General features: G+C 38.9%; 2 protein-coding genes across 5 annotated transcripts; one reads left to right on the top strand and one right to left on the bottom strand.

Moving 5' to 3' along the window:
• The first annotated feature begins 22 nt into the window (after positions 1 to 22).
• znf106b (zinc finger protein 106b) lies at positions 23 to 11,336 on the top strand. 3 transcript variants are annotated; one of them, XM_042389531.1, is made up of 21 exons: positions 23 to 105; positions 513 to 650; positions 769 to 830; positions 1,542 to 1,745; positions 1,917 to 3,221; positions 3,370 to 3,715; positions 3,809 to 3,869; positions 3,988 to 4,142; positions 4,237 to 4,297; positions 4,388 to 5,234; positions 5,349 to 5,386; positions 5,492 to 5,634; positions 5,937 to 6,071; positions 6,475 to 6,591; positions 7,303 to 7,494; positions 8,101 to 8,163; positions 8,342 to 8,461; positions 8,929 to 9,000; positions 9,144 to 9,215; positions 9,347 to 9,493; positions 9,679 to 11,336. In XM_042389531.1, exons 2-21 carry the CDS (start codon positions 516 to 518, stop codon positions 9,733 to 9,735), a joined length of 4,332 nt encoding a protein of 1,443 aa, XP_042245465.1. In that variant the 5' UTR covers positions 23 to 105; positions 513 to 515; the 3' UTR covers positions 9,736 to 11,336. The 3 variants fall into 3 exon arrangements, with proteins under 3 accessions (XP_042245465.1, XP_042245467.1, XP_042245466.1); XM_042389533.1 differs by having other exon boundaries at positions 3,370 to 3,709; XM_042389532.1 differs by lacking the exon at positions 23 to 105 and adding an exon at positions 157 to 215.
• Positions 11,337 to 11,439: 103 nt separating this feature from the next.
• Positions 11,440 to 25,754, bottom strand: capn3b (calpain 3b). Of its 2 annotated transcripts, XM_042389537.1 has the most exons (23): positions 25,111 to 25,754; positions 22,388 to 22,457; positions 21,692 to 21,810; positions 20,620 to 20,753; positions 19,862 to 20,030; positions 19,458 to 19,541; positions 19,276 to 19,367; positions 18,936 to 19,013; positions 17,434 to 17,594; positions 17,130 to 17,299; positions 17,023 to 17,034; positions 16,140 to 16,348; positions 15,939 to 15,975; positions 15,527 to 15,550; positions 15,220 to 15,306; positions 14,439 to 14,516; positions 14,283 to 14,340; positions 14,141 to 14,205; positions 13,415 to 13,483; positions 13,240 to 13,318; positions 12,937 to 13,053; positions 12,566 to 12,624; positions 11,440 to 11,899 (listed from the first exon to the last, which is right to left on the bottom strand). In XM_042389537.1, the coding sequence occupies exons 1-23, from the start codon at positions 25,420 to 25,422 to the stop codon at positions 11,873 to 11,875; spliced, it is 2,310 nt and encodes a 769-aa protein (XP_042245471.1). In that variant the 5' UTR covers positions 25,423 to 25,754; the 3' UTR covers positions 11,440 to 11,872. The 2 variants fall into 2 exon arrangements, with proteins under 2 accessions (XP_042245471.1, XP_042245472.1); XM_042389538.1 differs by lacking the exon at positions 15,527 to 15,550.
• Positions 25,755 to 25,804: the final 50 nt, after the last annotated feature.

The raw sequence follows: 25,804 nt of genomic DNA on the forward strand, positions 1-25,804 counted from the left end.
AACTTCCGGCGTCACCTCTCGCTAACGATTGGCCGATGTAGCTTACGTTGACAAACATGGCGGTTAAACAGCAGTTGAGTCTTGTTGCCATGTGAAATTCATGCGGTAATTATGTTCTTTTGACAACATTACCATCAAATCTAGTATTACGTTCAGTGTTTTTTTACTTAATTGCCGTTAACGTTGCACAACTGTTTGTTAACGTCGTAATACGGGTACTTTTAATCTGCAGCCCAGCTCAAACGTGTTCACCTTTTCTGACTAGAGCTCACCTGACAACCACGTTGTGCTGTTGTTAAAAATGTTTAGACTTAATGATCGTCGTTTTATATTGGTTATAACTTCATATCAATGTCTATATAACGTAAATAACACCACCAGTCATGTTATAGTTAGTTTGACTCTGCGATGTTATGCAGTGGAAACACTGTTGTAGGCGTTTCTTTATCTTATATTTTAATGTGAGTCTTTGTTTTTCATATCCACTGTTACCTTTTATTTCACTTCTTCAGAAAATGGCAAAGGTTCAAACCCCACATGAGAAGGTGGGCAAAACCGTTGTGAAGAAGGAGACCAACCCAAAGTCCAAACCAAACCACCAGACCAGAAATACCTACTGTATTTTATGTCGCAGGTTATATTTGAAACATGTAAGTGGCTCTTATTTTACTTAGATATCTCAGTGACTAGAAGGGCTGGCTATTATATGATTTTAACATGCTGTCCTCACAAATGACCTATAATCATGACCATATGTCTCAACTGTAGGAAGCACAAGAGCATATGCATGGCATGCTGCATCACAGAGAGCTGGAAACAGTGCTGGGCAAGTGAGTAACATTTGTCATTTACACTGATGTTTAGTGCTCTTTACCTTTTTCTCTGCAAAACTGCACCCATGATGTTTCATTACAGCAAAAACACATGCATACACTTTTTAAGACTTGAGAAAGTCACCACACTTCCCCGCACAACAATTTATATCCCCACACATCTTGCAAGGTTGCCTTCCTCTGGAGTATTTCCCCAGGGCTAGGTATTAAACCTCAGTATATTTTGTTGAACCGACCCACATGTGTGTCTAGCACTGAGATATTAGAAGCTGCTGGTACCAAAACTGGCATTGAATACTTGCTTAGATTAGTATTCTTCTGTGTTTGTTCTTGGATCAGTGGCAGTTTCTGATTTCAGATCATAATTTTACTCATTTAACTTCTGTTCAGACAACATTTAACATTTGAGAAGTTTGACACCTTTTGTTAAATGAATGAAAGTAGAAAAACATGTTTATATTCCTTTTAAAGGTATCAAAAAAGGTATTAGTACTGAAATTCTGGTGTCATAGTGGCATAATACCAAAAAATTTTTAATGTTACACAACCTCAGTATTTTTTGTTTTACTGATATAAAATAATTACAGCATGCAAAACTCGAGTACTCACCACTTTTTGTTTTGACTTTAAAATCAATTTAAAGAGCCTAAAGCAGGGATTCTGTCATTCATTCATTCCTGACAAAAATGTGTGTCTTTCCATTAACAGAGATTCATTTCATGAATGCCAGGCGTGTAAGGCATCCTCCATGGGTTTAAATGAGTACGCCCAGCACATCTCCACCACTCAACACAAAGATAAGTTGAAGATCTTGATGTTCAAAAATGTGAAGCCCTCCTCACTGTATAAGACTCTGAGCAGGGAGACAGTCAGCAGAATCCTGGAGAGGAACAAGACGCTAAAGAAGGAGGAGTAAGATTTTCATCTGTTACCCACTCAATATAATGATATTAGATTTAGCATTTTATTCTTCTTTTGTTCTTTATTTATCATCTAATATATTGTTGTTTTGAAACACTGGGTTTGACAGTGAACTGGAATTTTGCGGTGTAACTCTCTTTATGACTGTGCTTTTCATCACAGGAAGAAAATTATGAAGAAGAAAAAAAAGAAACTGAAGCAGGTAGCTGGTCAGCGTGCAGCAGTGCAATTGGCAACTGCCACAAAAACCAAGGTGGCGTCCAAAGTAGTGAATCCTGAAAAATCCAAAAAAGTGAACATGAGGACACTGAAACGGATGCAAGAGACTCACCAGATAGAAAGCAACCATGCTGTTGTTCAAAACAAGGAGAACAAAATGTCCAGTTTGAAAAGACCGCTTTACCAATCAGAATCAACTCTGCAGAGTCAAAACAGAAGACTTATTTGTCTGCCAGGAGAGCCCAAAAGTAGAACTTGGAATCACCCCTACCCTCAGGACCACCTGAGGAATGATGATAACTTTTCTGTCATAAATCAGTGCAGCAAAGTCAAAATAGAGAGATCCCAAACTAACATACATTTTAAAAGACCACACAACACCCAGGGAAGTGGCGCCAGCACGCCAGAACAATTATCATGGCCTGCCATCAGTCGTGACTGTTACAACGGGCAGTATGATACAGAGTTCACCAGTAATCACCTCCCTCAGAATGGAGCCGTCGTCATTAATCACGATCAAGATGAGAACGCAAGAGCTTCTCAACCAGGACCAGAGCAAGCTGCACATCCTGCTAACACTTCTGCCAATGCTGCACCCATACGAGATGTGGATGTCAGTTCAATGCTGAGGCAAATCAGAAGGGCGCTGGGTGTGAGGGAGCCATGTAGAGCAGATCGTGAAGCCCGGAAGCAGAGCAGCGAGGCAGGTGGCCGGGTGGCCGATCACTCCGCCGCGCAGCAAGCCGGAACTGGGAAAGAGCAGCTAGCAGGTGGCTCCTTCAGGAACCACAACAACGAAGCTGCACTTTACATCACCTCTGCTGCAGATGCATCTGTGCAGTCTCCACAGGTCAACACATCTGCTCCTGCTACGCAGACAACTTCCAAAACAACACAAGGAATGACTCAGCATTGGGAGAGGAGCTCAGTGGTTGTGTGTGATTCAGATGGACCATCAAACAGCAGCGAAATCTGGCAGTCTCAGGGAGCATCTGCCTTTTCAGCGTTCGACAGCCTGGCTTCACTCGGTGGATGTCAGACCACTTCCACTGAGCCCAACCGGAACATCACCTGCAAGGTTCGAATTGCCCACAAATCAGGCAAAGTTCAGGGGGAGAAAGAGGATGGACTTAAACCAACCCTGCAGAAGTTGCTCACTTTATCAGGGGCCAGTAGTAAGTTGAGCTGGAGGGAGATGTACGGGGAGATGAAACGGAGAAAACAGGACAAGATCAATGGCATGCCCAGGTGAGTGAGTCACTATGACAGTTGGCGTCTTTTCTCTTAAACCAAAACTTTTCTCTCCATCCATCATCCTGATTTTCCATTTTACTTTTTGTGTGCTAAACAGCAATGATATCTTTTAATCTGCTGTTTTTATTCTGTGTGGATACAGGTTTGGAATCGAGTTGCTGAACCCTTTCTCTGACCAAGAAGGCTCAGCACAGGCGGAGGACAATAACATGCTGCTTTCAGAGGGCTTCCACTGGGAGTCGTTTCCAGACGGTCCTCCGAGTCCACACCTTCCCCCACCCCAGAACACAACAGATAATGACTCTCACACAGAGACACAGTCCAGTTCTAGGATGCAGGTGGCTGTGGGGCAGCCTGCTCAAACACAGGATTGCAGCAGTCAGACAGTAGCAGCAGCGCCTGTGAAAGTGGAACCAAACTTGGAGGATGAAAACAGAGATTTGAGAAACAACAGTAGTGCCAACAAGAGGAAACACAAATCAGTAAGAGTGAGTAGTATAATTTTAGGGTGTGGTGTATTGCTACCGTTGCTGAAGTGTCCCAGTAAGTTATTGTGATTACTTTATCTTGTATTCTTACAGAATGATGGCATTTCTGATATGGAACCAGGTGGGAAAAAGAAGAAAACAAAGTCACACAAGGGTACTTCTGATATTTTATGTTCTGTATTATTAGAAAGAATCTTTATACTATTAACAATCCCCTGTCTCAACTTATCAATAACCATTGTGAATTTTTTTCTTGGTCTTCTCCCCTTTAGACCAGGGCCAAATGGACCAGCTATTGGCGGTTTCTCTGAGGGAGGAGGAGTTGAGCCATTCGCTGCAGGATTTGGACAAGTCTTTGATTCAAGCCCGCAATGCCTTGCAAGCTGCCTACACAGAAGTCCAAAGACTCCTGTTACTGAGACAGCAGGTATAGAAACACCTCTAATGAAGAAAACATGAAATGATTATTTTCAGTGGGCTATCCATAGGTTTACATTGAATTGTTCTTCCTGCTGTTTTAGTTTACTGCTGAGGTCAACAGTCTGAGAGCCAAGCGGATTGAGATCCTGCAGGGGATGCAAGGTAACGTGTATGGAAACCCTGTGCTTTAGACTAAACCCTGTTTTGTTAGGCAACAGAAGGTTTAACTTTTCCTTTCTCAATCTTTTCCAGAAGGGTACTCCGGAGCATCTAACATGGCAGAGAAAGCCACCACCTCGTCAGCAGGGGTGGCTGACACTGCGCAACCGAGAATCTCTTCCCTTTCTTGCTCTAGTGTCTTTGCCACTTCCTCTAGCCAGTTACCATCTGCCACAAACCCAACGTCTTCCATCAGCCAACCTCCTCCCACGTCTCTAGCCCTGCCAACCATTTCAGTAAAGCGAGAAATCTGCCAACTACCCAGCGCTCAACAGACGAGCCAGTTAGCCCAAACGGTCTCCTTTAACGCTGATACACCTCAGGTACCCTTGTTTTCCTCTGATCTGCTGCTACTCTCACCACCACACTTGGCAGCTTCCACAACTGCTACTACCTCTTCCAAACAACTCAGGCCAGGGTGCTCCTCATCGGTGAATACGCCGCCTTCTGCCGAGTCTTCCTACAAGCAGCAGGAGCACGTGCCGAGGGAAGGGTTAAAGGGAAGTATAAAGAGAGAAAGTTTAGCAAGGGAAGAAGCATCGCCTATTGAAAGTGACTCTGAGGAGGAGATGGAAGGACATATCAGCAACAAACAAGTAAAAGGAAAAGAGTTAATAGCAGAGAACTCAACTTTTGTCCCCGAAAGACATAAAAATACACCTGCTGCAGCATCAGACAACGACGGAGGGAATGAGAGCGATAACTCTGTGGAAATGATGGAGCCCTCCAACTTGGTGGTCATTGATATTGATGAATCAGATAATGAGGGCTCACCTGAAACTGGCTCAAATGTTCCAGCTCAACAAGAGCCTCCTCAGAAGTCTGTCAGTGTGGAGTTCAGTTCTGCAAGGGCATGCACATCGCACCAAAATGTTGAGAGGTGAGCTGTTGTCATGGGATCATATTGGGAATAGAATCCTGAACATTACAGTGATGCTTTATCTGCAGATTCAGATAAGTAAATGTGACCAAATTTGTTCTCTTGACTCCTTAGAAAATTTCAGCCAGTGAAAGAGGTCAATATTCCACCAGGTGAGTATTGTACTTCCTGTTTGCATTAAATGTAAAATGAAATTAAATGTCAAATGGAGAGACAATATGTTGAAATCACTTTAATCGCTGTTGTTGTTATTTCAGAGTCTGTTCAGCCGGTCGAGGATGAGGAACCATTCTTGGGAGCATTTGTAAACCACACAGGTCCCGTCCACGGCCTGCAGATCCATGAGGGCTCCTTGTACACATGCTCAGGGGACAACACAGCACGAGCCTACAGTCTGGTGGTATGTAGTTCACTGTCCAAAACTCAAACCCATACTTGTCGAACTTTGTCCTTTCTGACAACTTTAGTCTGTCACAGACTCTGAGTAAAACTAAATCAAAATGTAAAAAATGACACTATCAATCAAAGTGTTTAGCTGCTTTTTATACTGTACTTTTCAAAGCAGTAGTGTCTCAACTGATGCTGTTATTTAATAAAAGAAATTATTGTCAAGAAGGCTGCAACAGCATGCTATGGATTGAGATTGGTCATTGTATATACCCTTTTTGAAACAATTAAGTTATTTCATGTCTCTGTATCCAGAACGGGGATTGCCAAGCAGTGTTTGAGGGCCACACAAACAAAGTCAACTGTCTGCTTGTGTCCTCACTCCCGAACATGCCGGTGCGCCTCTACACCGGGTCCAGTGACCAGACTATCTGCTGTTACAGTATAAAGGTATAAAATGTCTATACAAGCCTACATTATGAAAAATTGTGTCATATATGTTCCTCCTTATTTGTTTGTTACATTTTAGCCCTTATTAGACAGGGAATCATTTCAGTGCTTGATGTTACACATATTTTTGCAGTGAAATTATTCATTTTAGTTTTGCTGAACACATGCTTTTTATAATTGATGCTTTACTTCACTTTTTGAATGTGTCCTATTATCCACTAAACAGCTTTACCGGCATAGGTAGGATTTCAGTGTGATACCCAGTATCACAGTATTATAAATTACTAGTTTAATTACCACTAGATTTTTAACCATGATACTTTAAATAGCAAATCTACCTATGTGGTGTTCATTGATTTTAATTTCTTTTTATTTTGTGATTTCTTTGTTTCCTCTCCTCTAGTCCAAGAAGTGTTTGGAGCAGATCCCTCTACCAGACAGAGTGTTGTGTTTGCACATAGCCTGGAACATTCTGTATGCCGGGCTCGCCAATGGATCAGTGGCTAGCCATGATCTAAAGGTGAGTGAAAACCTTCTGATCAAATACTCAGCAAAAAAATGTTGCATTGTTTAAACTCTGCAGCTGTGTATCATTATTATTCTGACTTTATCTGTTAATGTAGTATTCTGCTAGACAAACTATGAAAAACTGTCACCTATTAACACTCTTTGACTGAAGTAACAGGTTATTTTTAATATACAGGAAATAAATCATGATACAGATAGTAAAAGTGGTTTCATGGATGTTAAAGTAACCTGAGTAGGCCAGCCATCTGAACAGGGTTTATTTTAGTCTGAATGCAACCTGACCTGACATATCCTGTCAGATTATGTTTTTCACAGGTGTTGATCCATGACCAGGTGTCCCACTTAGATATTATTGAATTAATCGCCATCTATTTTGATAATCAATAATTTTTTTAAGAAAAATGCCAAAATTCTCTGATTCTAGCTTCTCAAATGTGAATATGTTCTGGTTTCTGAAGTCCTCAATGATAGTTAACTGAATATCTTTGGGTTGTGGAATGTTGATTTTAGGTTGCATCTTGGGAAACGGTGACCAACATTTTTCACCATTTTCTGACATTTTATCAACTCAACAACTAATTGCTTAATCAAGAATATAATTGACAGATTAGTCAATAGTGAAAATAATTGTTAGTTGCAGCCCTAAAGTTAGAACAATACTCTGTCACATTTTCATCAACCTTGTCATTGTTGCTTTTGTTAGACTCTGAAACAGCTGGATGTCTTTGAGTGCCATGGCCCACGAGGCGTCAGCTGCCTGGGTACAGCCCAGGAGGGCGCCCGCCGGGTGCTGCTGGTTGGCTCCTACGACAGCACCATCAGCGTACGAGACGCCAAGAGCGGCCTGCTGCTGCGCTCGCTGCAGGGTCACACAAAGACTGTACTCTGTATGAAGGTGAGATTTAGTAATTTCTGCACACTAAAAGTAGTTTTTTTTGTCAAAGACTAGATTGAATGATGGGAGATTTTACCTTTACCTGTTGTAACAGCAACACTTACAGGTGTACTATGCAGGATTTTCCTAAAAAACAGTGTATAGACTCATACAAAAAAATTCCTCTCATCATCACTTATGACCCACTAGAAGTGTGTGAAAGTGTATTTATCAGCAGAAACGCTGCTCTCTGCCTGTATTTTCTTATCTCCTTATTATTTTGCTGTGTTCGGGACGCTTCTTGGTGTCAACCTTTGGGCAGGGGGTGTGTAGCCCCCAGCCAATAACAGCGTGCACCGCTTCTCTCTCTCAATCTCTGTCAAACATAGCCAAAGTGACAACTAAAGATGACATGGTTTGTTTGCTGTATCATGACTAACTTTCTCTATTTCTTTTTTTAACGATGTATGTTTTTATAGTTTTTTGCTGTATAAAAAAAACTCAAGCAATCTCCATATGAAAACATGGGGGGGATAAAATTCTATTTGTTGTAGGTAAAACGTCGATAAAGAAAATAAATACCAGTGATTCAGGTGTACTGAATTATACTACCTTTGATCCTGCCAGGTGGTGAATGACCTGGTCTTCAGCGGCTCCAGTGATACATCTGTTCATGCTCACAACATCCATGTAAGTGTTAATGATTCCCTGGAATTTTAACAGGTTTTGTTATTGACATTTCCAACATGGCAATAAAATGTTGAGATCATTTTTGATTGATTTTGATGGTAATTTATGCCGGTGCCTGTTTTGGTTTGTTTTACCTTCATGCTTGTACTATGACTGATGTTTCTGTCTTTATTCATAGACGGGTGAGTTGGTTCGTATCTACAAGGGTCACGGTCACGCCGTCACATCGATTGTCATCTTGGGGAAGGTGATGGTGACAGCCTGTCTGGATAAACTGGTTCGAGTTTATGAGCTACAGGTATGAAGGAGGCTCACTTGAACGATGACTTGCGGTTACAAAATTGAACACCAATGATTTGACAACTGATTTATGAACTGATAATGTGTATATTTTATCGTTTTTGATCAAATCAAAGTTTTGAGGAACAATTTAACTGACTTTGCTTGGGTTCTTAAAAATCAGAGAAAGCATTTAATTTCCTAAAGGTAAATAAAATGGACCAAATATGTGTGTGAATGTCTTTGACTCACTGCACTATCAATGTAGGATACACAAAACAAGATTTTTTTCTTCAATAATCACAGTTAGACTTCATATATTGTCCATTTGTAGAGTCAGAAGTGATCAGTGAGCTTTGATTCTTTAATTAGATTTTTAGATTGCATTCAATGCCGGTCACCATTTGAAAAGATCATAAATCTGACATTCTGAAATGTGCAGAGTCTGCAGTCTTATATTTCAACTCTGTATTTGTTCGTTTCTAGTCCCATGACCGGCTGCAGGTGTACGGCGGGCATAGTGATATGGTGATGTGCATGGCTGTCCATAAGAGTGTGGTAAGTGGACTAAAACCGGTGTTGCTATATTTGTTTGAATATAAACCTGCATGACAAAGGTACATTTTTGAAAAGAAGACTGAATTTCAAAGAATCTTTATGTTTATTTTAATAATGTGGTTTAATTCTGTTTATGCATACAGATCTACACAGGTTGCTATGATGGAAGTGTTAAAGCGGTAAAGCTCAACTTGATGAAGAACTTCCGCTGCTGGGTAAGGACCAGGCTTTATAATCTTACAGGAACATTTTCTATATATTTATATATATATAAGATATTTATTTATGTGATTTTCTTTCACATGTGTCCTAACATTTGTCTTTGTGACCTTTGCCTTCTGCGCAGTGGCAAAATTGCTCTCTGATTTTCGGCATGGCGGAGCATCTTAAGCAGCACCTGATTGGAGACCACAGCAACCCCAATCTGCAGACAGTCAAATGCCGCTGGAGAGGCTGCAGCACTTTTTTTTCCACACAGCAGTTAGTTAGACAGGTAATGAACTGACGCCATATTATTTTAACTAAAAGGATGAATATCATTACTTCAATAATTTAATAAAGTGTTCCCTAGTTGTAACTAATTACATATTCTCACAAATAGTTTTATTGTCAGTCAAGTTCATGTTTATTTTACATCTGTTGTGTGGTTCTTCAGTCTTGTGTTTTTTTTTCCTGCAGGAACTTCCCAAACACATGCAGAGCCACGTAGAGAAGGACAGTAAAGTGCAGCCTTGATGAGAGCGGAGGTGAAGTGGTGCAGCAGATGAAGGCTGGAGTTCACAACAACTGAAGTTCTTTTCAGGATTTTCAGTTTTATGGACACGGCCTGTGTACATTTCCAACGGGAGTTTTTCCTGTTTTTCTAGCTTTTGAGTTCCTCTTTGGCCTCGGACATATTCTAACCTCTGTTTTGTCTGAACTGTGATAGTGAGACAAGACTTGTTATTGATCCCTGAAGCTGTTTTTATAAAGGGATTTAGACGTGCAGTGTTTACTTCTGATCAGTGTCAAAATGCAAAAAAAACCCCACATGGTTAAGCACCATTCTGTCTCATTCAGTCTCTAATGAACATACAAGGTTTTAACAGTCCCGCTTCTTATTAATTTCAGCAATCGTCACCATCAATCATTCGCAGTCATCCGTTTGCTTTAAGTCATCAGCAACGAATTTGGCGAGTAAAAGAATTGATTTATTCTGCTTTTTGATCTGTTGGTCAACATGTTATCACTGTGAATACATGACATGAGGCTTTGGTCATTATACAGAACACTTAGATTATAACCTAATAACTCAGAACATGTATGCAGCACTTGCATGAACACCTTAGAGTAGCTTTTGTGAAGCAACTTATACTGTGAATTGCCTTAAACATCCATCTGGCTTAGATTTGTATTGGTGATCGGCTCTAATGTAACGACTACAAGTTTTTAGTTTAGTATGAAACTGTTAAGTAACGGCAAAGAGGGTATGCCACTCAAGTGACTGAAAATTCAAATTCATTCATAGTAGTACATCAAATCTGCATACTTAAGTTATTGTAAAGATGACGGAAAACCCCCCAAAGTGTCTGGAATTTCTCTCATTCCCACATCCTAATCCAATAAAGATCATTTTAGGAGGAATCAGGGCTTTTTCTTCATAAAATCAGCAAGTATTTGAGGATTCCTAGAAGGATTTTTAAGTAATTTATTGTAAGTTATTCACTTCTGTTTACGACTGTACTACTATTGTTCTCACTTCGGTGTCGAAGGGGAAAATAGCTCATTTGTGGAAATAAAACAGGAAAACATGAAACTTAGCTGGCAAATCTTTATAAATAATTTAATTTGTACTTTATCCCACCTGCTTTCAAGTCAAACTTCTCTTTTTTGGATCAGATTAAATTCCAGATTTCAGTTTTTCATCATATACTAACCATGACTTATTTTTCCTGACTTGACACTTTAGAGATACTGTATCAGCCTTGCACACTCAAGAACTTTTAAATACATTTCTTCTTCTTCTATGGTGACTGAGAGGTTCGTTTAAAACGATTTGCATTATTACACTTGTATACCATCTTTTAATGAATAACTAAACCTGTTCAAATTTCCCAGATAATTTTTCTAGGCATTGTCACAATCCCTTTGATTAGGAAACTCATTTTTTTCATTATTGGAAATTGGATAAAGTAAAGGATGTCAAATGCAGACCAAACTGTCCAGAGAGTAACTTGTATGAAGCTGTATTAAAGTCATGCCTTAATGTTTGTATGTTATACTGTAAACGTACTGTATGTAAGTCATTTGTATTTAATACTTAATGTTTGTGTACAGCAGTAAAATTCTATAAATGACAGTGTTCACCTGCATTACATTTTAAAAACAAGATTTCTCAAACATTCGCTCTAAGTTCTCATATTCAGACATTTCTAGCTTTGCTATGCGAACAACATATACAACATAAAAGACTTTGGCAGAAAAGATCAACTCTAGATTTATAACAGCATCTGTTCACATCATCAGACTTTGCTTTACCGGCCATCGCTCCTTCATGTAACATCATTTCAAATGTTACATCAAATCTTGTGATTTTCTTCAGTACTGCAGAGAAATCTGATGACTTTTCAGGAATGAGCTTTATTGTTGATAAACTGTCAGTCATTTAAAACAAGCTAAAACAAAACTGAGATTAAATCAAAATCATTGTAGGTTACGTAATGAAAAATAATTCGATATCACATAAAATCGGAGAGGTCTGATTTTGTGGAAATCAACAAATCTGTGCAAAGTTACACCTTTGCTCATCGATGCAAGTAAGAAGCTGTCCAGGGAGGATTTCTTGAACTTTAGCACCAGCTGTCTGCAGCTACATCAGGGGTCAAGAAGGTGACTAAGAATACATGGTCAGCTGAAGCCACTGGAAAAAGAGCAAAAGAAAAACAAAAATGAGCCTAAAGAGTTTCTTTTTGAAAATACATTTACCACAGTGTTCACTGAGTGACCAGAAAAATAAAGACCACAACCCAATACAAGAGTCCTATTATCAATTCTACATTTGTGAAAATTATTTTAAGTTGTTTGTATCAAAAGGGGTGTTGATTGATTCAACTTTCTGGCTTTTTTTGAGAATAGTTTGTAGTGTTGTGTTGTTCCACATGCATTATGTAGTATGTTTTTGTTGTTGTTTTCTATATGTAAATAGAATGGATTAGGAAACATCTTTCAGTAAAATGCAGTCACATGCAAAATCACCTCAAGTACAGCCTCAAAATTTAATATCAACAGAAACTGAACATTTAAAGTAAGTTAGCATTTATTTGCAAGGCTACACATGTTTCTATTTTTATGTTCAGTCAGACTATAATCATGTTTAAGCCAGTTTGAAGACTGTATCATATGGTTAAAAGCTTTCAAAAATGGACCTTGAGTTACTACTTTAATTCTCATACTCTCCGAAGTCAGGAATTAACTTTGATGCTGTCATCACAAACGTGTCTCTATAGTTACTAATTACGTAATACATATAATCATGTTCTAAAGCATGGAATAGGACTCATAATAGCATGTTGTAGAGAAAACTGACCTCCAGGACATTGAGCTTGATAATTCCGTCTCCATCTTTGTCAAAAGCATTGAAAGCCCCTGCAAGAGACACAACAGATCAGCCTCCATTTTATTCTTCATATTAACCTTGAGTTCAGCAGCACTCAGTGGAACCTACAAGTTCAATTTGGCCTTCCAAAGTGTAAAAATGTCCCTCCTGGGGATCAATAAAGGATTATCTTAAAATATTCAGTGTTTTTATCAACACTAGTCTTGTTAAAACATTTGGTATATCACTTTTATTTACCCGTTACATCAAAATGAATCAGTTGTGAACAGTCACTTCTGATAACATACATTACCAGAATATTTAAGGATACATGCATCCATTGATCTCTGATGTGTACTTACTGAACATGCCCTCTAGCCTCACAAAACAGCAGATGTAACTGTCAAAGTCGATGTTGAGGTGTTCGTCCGCGTAGCGCATGGCTATGATGTCATATAACTGTTTGTTGAGGTGAAACCCTTCGTGGTGAGAAGATGAAACAGAGATCAGGTTCACATGTCTAAAATAGTTTATATCATAATTACAGGATTCACACACAATGCTGGAAAGTATAGGATGTGATTTCTGACAAAAGATAGAACAAAATTAGGCAAAGAGAAGAGAAAAGGCCTCTTGAGTTCAGATATTTCTATCACACTGCTCACCTGCATCATGGACAGCATTCCTCATTTCAAAACTGCTGATGGAGCTGGATTTGTCTTTATCATATCTTTTGAAGATCAGCTGCAAACACAAGAATGAAAACTGGTAGATTCTTCTTTTTTTTTTTTTTTTTTAAATATGAGCAGTAAGAATTAAAGGTGACTTAAACTGTCTTACCTGCCACGCTTTAATCTTATTCCACAAGTGTTTGAACTCCTGCAGATTCAGTTTTCCTGTCCCATCAGTCTGAAAATGCAGTTATGGAAAAACGACACAAAGTATTGCTTGTTGTGTCATTTTGAAAGTTAATGTGGGAATTCTTTGAGGTGTGTTTCTTTTTAAGGAGAATGAGTGGTCTAACCTTCTGGTTTGTCATTTCACTAAAAAGTGACATAGCCAGAAATAAACTCTTATTTCTGGGATGAAAGCTGACCATTGCAGATACAATCTTCTAAAGCACTGTACTATTAAAGCCACTTTAGTGCTATTCAGTTAGGAATCCCACAATCCAACTCTGCGATACAGACTGAATGGGCTGAAAGCAGCTGCATACATGTGCACAGGGATTGTTTTATTTTCTACAAACAAAAGCTGATGCAACATAATTATGTGAAAGTTGCTGTAATCTCATAAAGATTCTACACACAGAAACGTTTAAAAGTTTTGCAAAGATGAGAGATGATGCCAAAAAAACAAGGAAAAGAAAGAAAAGCGTTCATATTTTGTGGTTAATCACAAAATTGTAATTGCAGTTTCTTTAGGTTTCTGCAGATCATCACTGCTCATTCAGTGTCACCAGCAAGTACACAGATTCAAACCAACAATCTGGTAGTTATAGGTGACACGAGGCTGCTGTGTCCACTCCACACAAACATCTGGAGTTTCAGCCAACTGAAAGGATACATCCATCAAGGCGATCATACTCCGACACGTCTCCAGGCTGAAACCTTCTGACTTAATTTCACTATCTGTGGGAAAACACAGCTCGGTAAGAGGGAACAACACTTCACGCAGAGCCAAAAAATGATCCTTTCAGTGTACTCACGTTTGGAGAGCACGTTCGTCATGATGACTTTGAGTTCGTTGGCACAGACCTGCATGTCCTGATTGATGTAGGAACAATATTTTACATATCAGCTAATGTAAAATAGACATCCATCATGTTTGTACAGTCTTGTCCTCAGTCTCTTTGCACACTCACCTCACCAGATATCTGTTTGTAAATGGCTCTGAATTGTTTTTCCTCTTCAGTTTCCTCCTCAGATTCGAGGAGTTTTTTCTGAGCATCAGGTAGAAAGAAATGATTTGTGAGTAGAGTTATTAGTACCAAAAAGAAACTGTAAAATTACTCCGAGGACTTTGAGAATTTTACCTCTAAGTATTATCACAATATAAAGTTTTGGGCTAAAGTTTGGATATCTTCATCCTCTTAGAGAGTGTTTTTTTCTAATCTTCAAAGAGTAGAGTAGGGTGATGTAGTTTTTAAGTGATTTCACCAGATTATATATAAATAAATATTGCACATATTTTCACAGTCTTTATTTGATAAGCAGTGATTTTTATTTGTGTGATCATATGAATATTTGAACTTTTCTTTTTAATTTCTTCAATTTGTTCCAGCTGCACTATACAGTAAATATCACTACATTTCTATGATTTATGACCACTGGATGCATTTTCTTATATTGCCAGAAGAGAGCAGCATGTGAAAAAAAAGACCATGTGACTTAAACACACCAAGGTCTTGCAGGAAAACAGGTGCAGCTGAGCAACTTGAGATCAGTTGGCTTCGAAATCAATTGTTTTATTCCCAGTGATGTTATATGACCCGATCAAGATTGCATTTCAGAGCCGTCAGTCTCCAGAAATTACAGCAGGGCAAAGGTCACATTTAGCTACTTGCTGTGTGGCATCAGAGTATTTTGGCTCAACAATAGCAGTCTATCTCCACACACACTCTGCACCCATCTCAAGTAAATAACCTTTGGTTTCTTCTTCTTTTCCCCCTGAATGCCGTCATGCTCAATTTCTTTGTTGGCGCCTGCTCTGTCTGACACAAATAGAATAGGCTGGCATGTGGGTAACGGCAGTGGTTGTCAAGAAGGATGATGAAGGAAGGTAGACAAAAAGAACAGAAGAGAGATTTGATTTATAGTTATTCCATTAGTTATAATCAATAATGGCACAAACGGTCATTGCCAACATTACTAAAAGCCAACATATGATGAAGAGGAGCAGTGGGGAGTTTAAAAGCAATCTAGCAATGTTATTGCTACATGCATGCATTACCTTCTCTTTCTTTTTCTTGTCTTGCTGATGGCCAATAAGACAAGGAAGGATAGAAGGATGAAATGAGATGAAATGGAGGAAAACTTGAATGCAGAAGTTTGTTAGTTACTCTTGTGGGGAAAACAGTGAGTGGACATACAGAATGTATCAGGACAGGACAGAGAGATTTGAAGAACAAGATTGATGAAATATGAAGGCTACACAATTGGGATTCACAATATATCAAATTCAAATTGATATTTCAGTGTGAAAGTATGTTTTTACTGCAACAGAAAGCTGACATTTTACATATATTTTTAGGAAACAGAGAAAGTAGTGTGAATGGAAATGGAAATCTTGTTAAAAATAAGACATCAAAAGTAAACTTATGTATCTGTTTCAACCCCATTACCTTTTCAATCACGTTACAAACCTGAATTTTCTCCAACCCGATGATGTTCTCTGCCTCCCTGTGAGGAAAAGCAGACACATTAGGTTTCCTGACATTTATTGTTAATGACCTCCATTTTAAGGCCTTGCTATATTTTGCAATTTTACTACAAACAATTCCTCCCAAAATAACATCAGCTGCACCACCAAATATGGCCGGTGACTCAGTCTTGGCGATGCTTACTCAGAGGTGCTCCTCTTCTCAGAGAAGACCCTGAGAATGAACTCTCCCTCTTGATGGGGTTCAAAGGCCGTGGGGATGATGACATACTCTCCTGGAGGCAGACGGAAACGCTCCGTTACCTCCCGCAGGTTGATGTAGGTCTTGCATTTGGCCTTGGAGGCCGTATACAAGAAGAAGTCCTTCTGCAGGTGCTTATTCTGTCCACACATCTATAGATGGAAAAACAGTATGGAAACAGTGAGGATGTAAACATGAGATTCAAGTAAGGGAAATAGTTGATATTGAAAAGATGAAAATTGAACATATTAAAACACTGTACATTGTACTGAACAGTTAGTTGATTAATTGATTAGTCCATCACCAGAAAATGTATCAACAACAATTTTAATAAGCAGTTAATCATTTAAGTAATTTATGATGCAAAAATTCCAAATATTTGCTCATTCCTCAAATGTGAGGATTTGCTGCTTTTCTCTATTTTATATTGCTGGAAATTGGATATATTTAGATTTTCGACTGCTAGTCGGACAAAATAACCTATATGGAGATGTCACTTTGAGTTCTGTGAAGTTGTGATGGGCTTTTTTCACAATTTTCTGACATTTTGTAGACTAAGCAATTAGTACAATAATCAAAAAACAACTGATAAATTAGTCAACAATGAAAGTAATCCTGTCCTTTGTAAACTCAAAGTACTTTGGCCTGTGTTGTAATGTTTACATTATAGAGGTTTTACAAGAGCCTGAACTACTATGCAACTATACTACAACTGTACAAGTACTATCACAGCTAACACACACACACAGAGACATCTGTGGAGATGCAGGCCAATGCTATGAAAGCACTGACTTTAAAATAACGACCTTCTCCAAGATGGGCATACCTCTTTTGGCACCTGCAGAGACAAAGAAAAAGTTAAATGTGATGTCAGCTGCTGCATTTATTAGTGCTGAAGCAGAGCTCACTGGTTTAGCATCATGTGATCACTACCTCATAGATGGAGAATCCAATGGTGAGGAATCTGGCCCCTTGATGGCGCTGCATCCTTCGACCTTTCTGCATCAGAGCCACAACGACAGTGCAGGCCACCCGCTCATCCTCTGGGTCATCGTCCTCCTCATACAGCTGCAGCCGATACTGAGGGTTCGTCCAGAAAGTGTCTGTAAAACACAAAGTCAAAATCAGCAATAAGGAGTCACATGACTTGAGTAAAGATACATGAGCCCTGTGAATTTTCATTAATATTGACTTTTAAAGGAATAAAAGCTGATATAAAAATAAAGCTGAGGACTACCTGGGAAGTTCCTGCAGCCGCCAGCGGAGCTGCCTCTCACCCAGCGACCCTCGTTCACCGACACTGTCCAGTTTTGTCTTTCTTCACCCTGCAGTTTGTCGGGGGTCAGGTTACACATCTCTATCTTGGTGAAGTTCTTCTTGAAATCATCAAAAGACATCCTAGATGGGAACATGAAAGGAACATATAGGAAAAAAACTGTAAAGAACTTGGAACAAGTTCAGATTTGTTACAATTTTGATTCTACTAATTTGAACTTCATTTGTAATAGACAGACGACACTAGTACTACTTAGTTAAGTGCAGCATCTTTCAGGTAATGGTTATCACACCAGAAAGCAAAATTGTTAAATGGAATAAAAAGTGGAGACATGTTTGCTGTTCTTTGAACCTCACTACTAGTGGATCACAAGCTGTGGAGTGTCAGAGGTTGAAGGTGGAGGACAACTTGTTAGATTTAGTTCCACGTTGTCAAAAGTCGCTCAAGGTTAATCACTCTACCCTGTATTGTGTCTTTGCCGTCATTAGAGCTGAATGCTAACATACTAATGCTCAGAATGATTAATATGTTTATTTATTTGCACACAATGTGATGTTAAAGCTCTGATAACTTAGCACAAAAGTGTGTAACTGCCTTTTGTTTTCAGCTAACAGATGAAGAAACACATGGAGAATGGTAACATTGTGTATCATCACTTGTTAGTTATAAGCAAAAAACTACATCACCTCTTGTGCAACACTTCAATTTTGCACCAGCGTTCTACTCAGTGCACCATTAGAGTAGGCAATTCTTCGGTCTTAAAGGAACAGTGTGTAGGATTTAGTGGCATCTAGCGGTGAGGTTGCAGATTGCAACCAACTGAATATACCTCACCCTCCCCTTCCAAGCATGTAGGGGAACCTACAGTGGCCACAAAACTCGCAAAAAATGCTAAAGTCTCTCTCTAGAGCAGTGTTTGGTTTGTCCGTTCTGGGCTACTGTAGAAACATGGCAGTACAACATGGTGGCCTGTGTGGAAGGGGACCCGCTACCTATGTAGATATAAAGAGCTCCCTCTAAGGTAACGAAAACACAACAACTCTTATTTTCAGGTGATTATACACTAATTAAAACATACTCATGAATATTATATTCCATTTCTGCCAAGTCCATTCCGCTCGATGCCACTAAATTCACTCACTGGACCTTTCAGTTACAACATAATGCTTATTAATATGTTATTTCTTAAAAATTAAAATCAATATTTTACTATGAAAATTCATCATACAAGAAGTATGTTTGCATGTCAACATGTGTACAGTAAGCTAATGTTTAGCACATTAGTGCATCTGAGGCTGATGGTCATTGGTTTTAGAGGCACCCCAATGAACTGTGTGGGTTAACTGGAAATGTTTACCTGTTGATGATGGCTGAATGCATTTCATGGTACTTCTGGACCAACGTGTTTGAATCAGTCAACATTTAAGACGTGTTGAAGGAAATGTCACAGTTGTTTTACTCACCAGAACTCGCTTGTTTCCACAGTCTGTTTTTTTAAATTGTCCTTGTCTGCAATGGAAAGGCTTGACCACTCCTTTGAACTGTGGAAAGATAAAGCTATATTAACACACACTCATGAAGAAAAGAGCTGCTATAGCACAGCATTAGATGTAGGCTTCTAGTATGTATGGAGTTTATCAGTCACACCTGGGTCGTATTGGATTGTGTCTGCAAATATATCTCAGTTTTTGAGCAATAGAACAATAGCAACACTGTCAGCTAAGTCATCGATCCTTTACAATACAGTGTTTCTAATTATACTGGCAGATGCAGAAACCTAAGTAACTTTGAGTCACATCTTACTTTGCACTCCAAGGTCCCTTCCAGAGCACCCAACCCCAGGGATTGCGCAGGCGAATGAGACGAATTTTGCTGTCCTTTGCAACCTCGTCACACTAGAAACAACACCCTGTTAGCATTACTCATAAAAGGCATTGTATTACAATGAATACCAAATCTGCACTTAAGTGGATATTTTACCGTACCTCCTCCAGGCCTATGATGGAGTAGGCATGACCGCGGACCAGCCCCTGTTCAGTCCGAGTCTCCATTTCATGTGCTGAATAAGCCTAAGAGATACAACACATGAGCAAATGCAGACTGAGTGTTGGGGAAATCTATCCCACAAAATTATAATTTATTCTGGCTTAAAGGCTACAATTCTTGAATTATATGCTGATTTGTCTGGGGAAAGTTCAGTTATCTGGTTTTCACTGTTAAGGTTTCACTTACTTTTTTAGTTTATACAGTGTAAAGTTTTAAGTTATGTTGCTGCCTGGCTGGTTTTCTCAATTTTGTTTGTTTTTCATATGTTAAGTGATGTCATAAGTTTCTGTATTGTTTTCATCTCTGCACACTGTTACTATTCTCCATTTTCACCACCACTCACATCTATGGAGCAGCCCATCAGGGAACCTCTCTTCAGGGCCTTCCTCATGATTTTGTAGAGCTCTTTGGGTGCCTCGGACAACTCAAAGAACTCTGTAAGTCCTCCTGTGAAATCCTCCATGGCGTCCAAAGTGTTACCCCCTTTCAGTGCCTCATAAGATCCGTGCAACCTGGAAGAGGGGTCAATCATTCTTGTCAGTGCACTGACATGTCTGTTCTCCAAGCTTGGGTTTTTTCATGGTGTCTGCAGCCAATTTGCCAAACATGAGGACACAGGAGTTGTGGGCCTAGTTAGTGTGACTACATTGCAAAAAATGTACACCTTCTTAAGACATTTAGTACAAATTTGGGGCTTAAAATTTATTTAATTTTAAATGTTTTAAACAAATTTCATGGCAGTGAGGTGAGAGGTCAGTGGTTTCCTGTGTAAATCATCTTGTTTGACAGATTTTCTTAAATCAAGTGGTATTGTCTTGATGCCACTAGAGTGGCCTTCCCTATTTCCTGATACTTTCACTGATTGTGACGTAAACATTTCTCAAAACAGGAATATCTGCATTATAAAGCACCTGAAATAATCTCATGTCCTTCACTTGTTTAGCAAAGCTTGAACTGAAGATTGAAGACTAAATGACAAACTTTTTCCAGTGGATGGGTGGGAAATCCAAACCAGACTTTAATGAATTTGCCAGCAACATATATGGAGATAATGATCTGCATGCCTCCACTTTGCAGTGGACATTAATAGACTATGCTTACTTGGCATAAGCTTTCTCCAAAAGAGCACTCCAGAACTCGTTCTCTCGGAAAGATTTGGTAAACACCAGCTTGTTGTTGCAGGTGGGGATGCGGTCGTCCACAACCACATCGACCCATTCGCCATAACGCCAGAACTGAGTCAAAGGAGACAGAACAGAGTAAAAACAGGAAATCAGGGATCAGACAGAGGAGAAAAATATCACACAGTTAAGTGTTTAGGTAATAGATTAAAGTTTAGATAAATAGTGATTCACAGCTGTTTATTAAGCTTTCAGTCAAACATGTTTTAGTCAATTATTTGTTCATTTTTCTCTCTTGAGGAGTTAATATAACCCAACCGATACTGGATACTGGCTGTTACCAATATTTACATTTGAGAATAAATCTGCTAACAATAGGACAGATATATACATATATATTTTAAATTAACACATAACTTAACCAATTGTTTTTAAGGATCCCCTTTCTGACTGTCTGCACTACAAACTATGTAGTGCAGACACTGTTTCTAGGCTATAAGCTAAAATATACACTGATAGAAATATATCTATATATAATGTTTTCTGATATATCAGCCCAACTGATTAATCTAAATTTTAACCAATAAATAGCTACCATGTGAAATGTGATTCACATGTGCTTTTGTGGGGGAGATAATTGACCTTATTTTCACATGTGGAACACCATTTCACATTTGAAAATTCACATATAGTCACATGTTATTTTTCACATGTGAAATGTAAGAAACCACAAGTGAAAACAACAACTTCACATGAAATATTACAATACAAAATTCACATATTCATATAGATGCACATGTGCTTTAACACATGAAACTGCATTTCACATGTAATGAATTCACATGTGGTTTTAGGACATTTCACATGTAAAACGTCATATTTTATATTGCTTTTTTGCAAGGTTAATGTATCCTCATACTAATTTAAACTGTAGCACAGCACAAGAAATAATGAGAAAAAAGAGTTACATCATCAAAACAAGCGTATAATAAATAAAAGAAGTTAAAACTTCAGTTGTCTAATAAACAATGTGCTAAATATCACTTTAAAACCTGGAAATGGAAGATGCCGGCATAGTTCTCAGTGAAGCTCTGATCAGGGGGGATCACTCGGTACAACAGCTTCTCATTCAGAGTCAGACAGGCAATGGCAGCGAGCAGCCAACAGTCACCTGTCAACAGCAGATTCAAGAGCTATAAAAACATTTGATCTCAGCATAAAGCGCTTCATAAAGTAATGCAGTTGTCACTCATTAAAGCCACCTGGCTGCAGGTGTCAGAAAGGTGACTAAACTAAGACGCTCATGGTCATTCCAGCTTTATAGTGTATGTCTGGCTCTGGTTTCCACCTCACATAGCTCAAACCTGTGTTGTGACTGATCTTTTCTTTTCTTGCCATATCTGATAGTTTTTAAGAGGACAGTTTCTGCTTGTATAAAAGTTATAAAAAGCTGTTTTTAGCTGGAATTTAAAAACTTAAACTGCATGACATTTTGTAGAACATCCATCAGAATTTGTGTTTTTTTAATAACTACAGTCATATTTTATCAAAAAAGGGCAGCCATTTGTCCACATTAAAGAGATGCCTGGAACATCTGTGAAAGCACAGATGGGATGAGCAGTATGTATTAAATCCCAAAAACACCAAATTTTCACTCATGTCAGTCCGTTTCATATGCTCATACAGCATGGTGCACTTGAGTTCCTTATTACTATCATTTAAAAGCAGAAACAGCTATAATAAATTACCCAATTTTCCCTGACAGATGTCTGTCCTGTTGGCGCCATCCACAATGAACTGGGGGTTTTCACAAAGTTCCTGTTATGGAAAACAGAGATTGTTAGGTGGTGTCACTGTGCATGTTGTGAAATCAGTGTAACTACCATAGTAATAACAGCAAGATGAAATGACCATGCAAGATGAAATGACAGATGTATTAGCTGGAAAAGCTCCCTACATTCAAAATGTGTTTCACTCAGATGTTTGAGCTTGTACCAATATGCAACTTAACACAAGTGTGATGTGGAAACTTGAAGCCTCCAGTGCACATACAGTAAAGTTGGAGATGTGAAATGTAATTTCTAACAAGTTAATTAAACTGTTTTTTAATGGAAAAACAATATTAGACACATATGATCACTCAAAGCAGAATATTCTTTACAGTCTTTATGATCTTAAGAAATTCCTAGAACGGATCTCAATGCACTCTATAAGAAGGAGAAATAAAAATGTAATCTGTCTGAATGGACAAGCCAACATTAGGATTTTATGCCCCACAATACATGTCTTCATATGTGTTAAAAAATATTGGGCAATCCTGTCTGTTTACAACATATTCAGATATTTCTAGTTTACTTGAGTTGCCACTTTAATCATCTGCACAACATTGAAACTCTACAATGATATATGGTTTTAAAATCTTTACATTTGACATTTACCATGATTGAGAATATGAGGATTTGACCCTGCAACTTAAGGCCAGCTGGATGAATTCATCTGGCTGGATCAGAGCTAGGACCATAAAACCTCTTCTGCATTTGCTACATATATATGATGAAGCAGCTGCGACAGGTCTCCTTGTCATGACCCTTTAGGCCTCTGAACAAGTGATAATGTTGTGTTGAATCCAGAGAGGCACTCACCTAATAACTACATATCTCTGTCCTGACAGCATGTTTGACTGCTTTGTGGTCTTACTGGAACTAATCAGCTAACCAAACAAGTTATATTACATAAACACACATTTATACACATTTATTTCTATCTATCTATCATCAGCATTTGCATTTTTTAACTCCTGAGAGCTGAATATTTTGTATATAAAAGGTATTTGTGCAACAGTAATGATCTGGTCTAATTAAAGGTACCTGTGGAGAAGTTTTATTGTAAGTGGGTCCCTGATTTGTTTTTCTCATGTATGTGCATGAGGACACACATACAGCTGACCCTAACCACAGTCCCGCCAACAGTTTCACACTATTCCAGTGACGGATGATGGTTATATGCCAAGATATGCAGCAATGGGCCAAATAAAAACATAGGAGAAGACTACAAGCTAATAAACATGGATGTAAAAATCTGCTTTGCAAACGTTTTATGAGGAAGGAAATACATTCAAGACCTTAAGAATACACTCAATGCGTTCTGGTGACACACAATGAATGTAAATATAACTGTTGTTTGCTTACAGGAAAACCCCACTTTATATTTGAATTCGGGGGCTTCACAGCAGTGACTCCATTCCACTCATCACACGATTAGCCATAACTAAGGCTGTAAATATGTAGCCTCATGTTCCAAATTTAGAGCGTGTTCCTCTGCTGACCCCTGGATGGGATTCATGTATCACTAATCTCAGCTAAATGGCTTAAGCTACATGTCACATCAGCCATTAAGTGGCAATCAAGCTTCGAAATCATATTACACTGGATTCCAAGTAGTGGAGTAAAAGCTACAATATTTACTTCTGAAATGTGGAAGAGCTGAAACATAAAGAAGCTTTATATGGAATAACTCAAGCTGAGCTGCAGCAGTTAGTCAATTAATCAATTAGTCAATCGACAGAAAATTAATTGCCAACTATTTTAATAATCACATGGTAATTTTAGTCATTTTTTAAAGTAAAAATGCCAAACATTTGGTGGTTACAGCCTCTAAAATGTGAGGATTTTATGCTTTTCTTTGTCATACGTGATAGTAAACTGAATATCTTTTGGTTCTGGACTGTTGAACGATAATGAAAATAATCTGTAGTTGCAACCCTAAACTCAGGTACTTCAAAACTGCACTTCTGTACAGAACTTGAGTAAATGTGCTTAGTTACCTTCCATCACTGCTGCTAACACTTCTGCACTTTTACTTAAGTATATTTTAAATGCAGCACTTTTTACTTGAAACAGAGTATTTTTTACACTGTTGCAACTTTTACTTCAGTAAGTCTTATGCAAGAGTTTGTGTCATTTGTCGCGTCTGCATTTCTGTGTGTGTTTGTGTTTATACGTGTGTCAGTGTGTTGTCAGGTACTGTAAGTAAAGGACATGTGTCTCTTCATGCTGAACGAAGCTAATCTGCCAAACATTCCCTTAACAGCTGCCATCAGGGCTACAAGTCAATACCATTTGGCATCAAACGCAGAGTGTTGGAAGACCATCAAACCTCTGTGGAAGTTGTGTATCAGAAAAAATATGAAACATTGCAGCCAACATTGAGTTGCCACCACGTTTCCCAGCACTGACAGAGAGCGTCCTTCTGTGTGACAGTCAGCTGTCTGTGATTGTAGAAGGTGATAACCCAGAGGTATGCACCACCAACCATGCAGCCATATCAACTTGATACCCCACCCATCTGTTGTGGAGGAAGTGATGAAATACACGGGGATTTTAGATAAGAGCTTTTGTACACACGTTAGAGCCACTTTCGTATTAAGTGTGACTCGGCTTAAAGGACGTGATGGGAAAAGTCTGGCACTCACCGAGGGACGTTTCCATTCAAACTTCATCTGGGATTTTTGACTGTAGAAGAGTGAGGAGTCGTTTGCAGGGAACAGAGGGTCCTCAAACAACACTTTCTTGCGCACGTATTTGTCTCGCAGCTCCAAAAAAGTCTTAAGACGCTTGGCATCCTTAACAGCCTCATTTCTGCTTAGGATTGCAGAATAAATAGAGTTGGCCCCAGTGAGAGGGTAATCACCTAATTCATCAGGCCCGAGTGATGCTTGAGTTTCATAAAGCACTTTCACCTTTGTATCTTCAACAAGAGGCACTTTATTTTTTTTGTCCCCCATCTTACCAGTGTCCACCTCAGCCTCTGGTATTCCTGTTTCAGAAATCAGTTAAAAAGTGGAAAAAGAAACTACTTAATTGCAGAAACAGAGCAGGAACTTGCAAAACATCTCAAAAAAGCTTCCTGTGTCCTCCCTGATGCAGATGATTACTTTTAGTTCCTTTATTTGCTGGAAAAACTGTCACCAACCAAACTCTCACCCCAGCACTCATGTGTTCACTGTTGGTTCCCCAGTGCTGGGCCTAAATATAGGCCAATTTGAAGGAGGGGAGGAGGCTTTTCGAGGGGAGAGAGAGACCCTGACACTGTCACAACAGTTTCAGGTCACAGCTCAGTGAGTCTGTCCAAAATCTGTGGCATACAGCCATCTGACGACATGAGAC

Source organism: Thunnus maccoyii, chromosome 17 (genome assembly GCF_910596095.1).
Source record: "Thunnus maccoyii chromosome 17, fThuMac1.1, whole genome shotgun sequence".
Lineage (NCBI taxonomy): Eukaryota > Metazoa > Chordata > Actinopteri > Scombriformes > Scombridae > Thunnus > Thunnus maccoyii.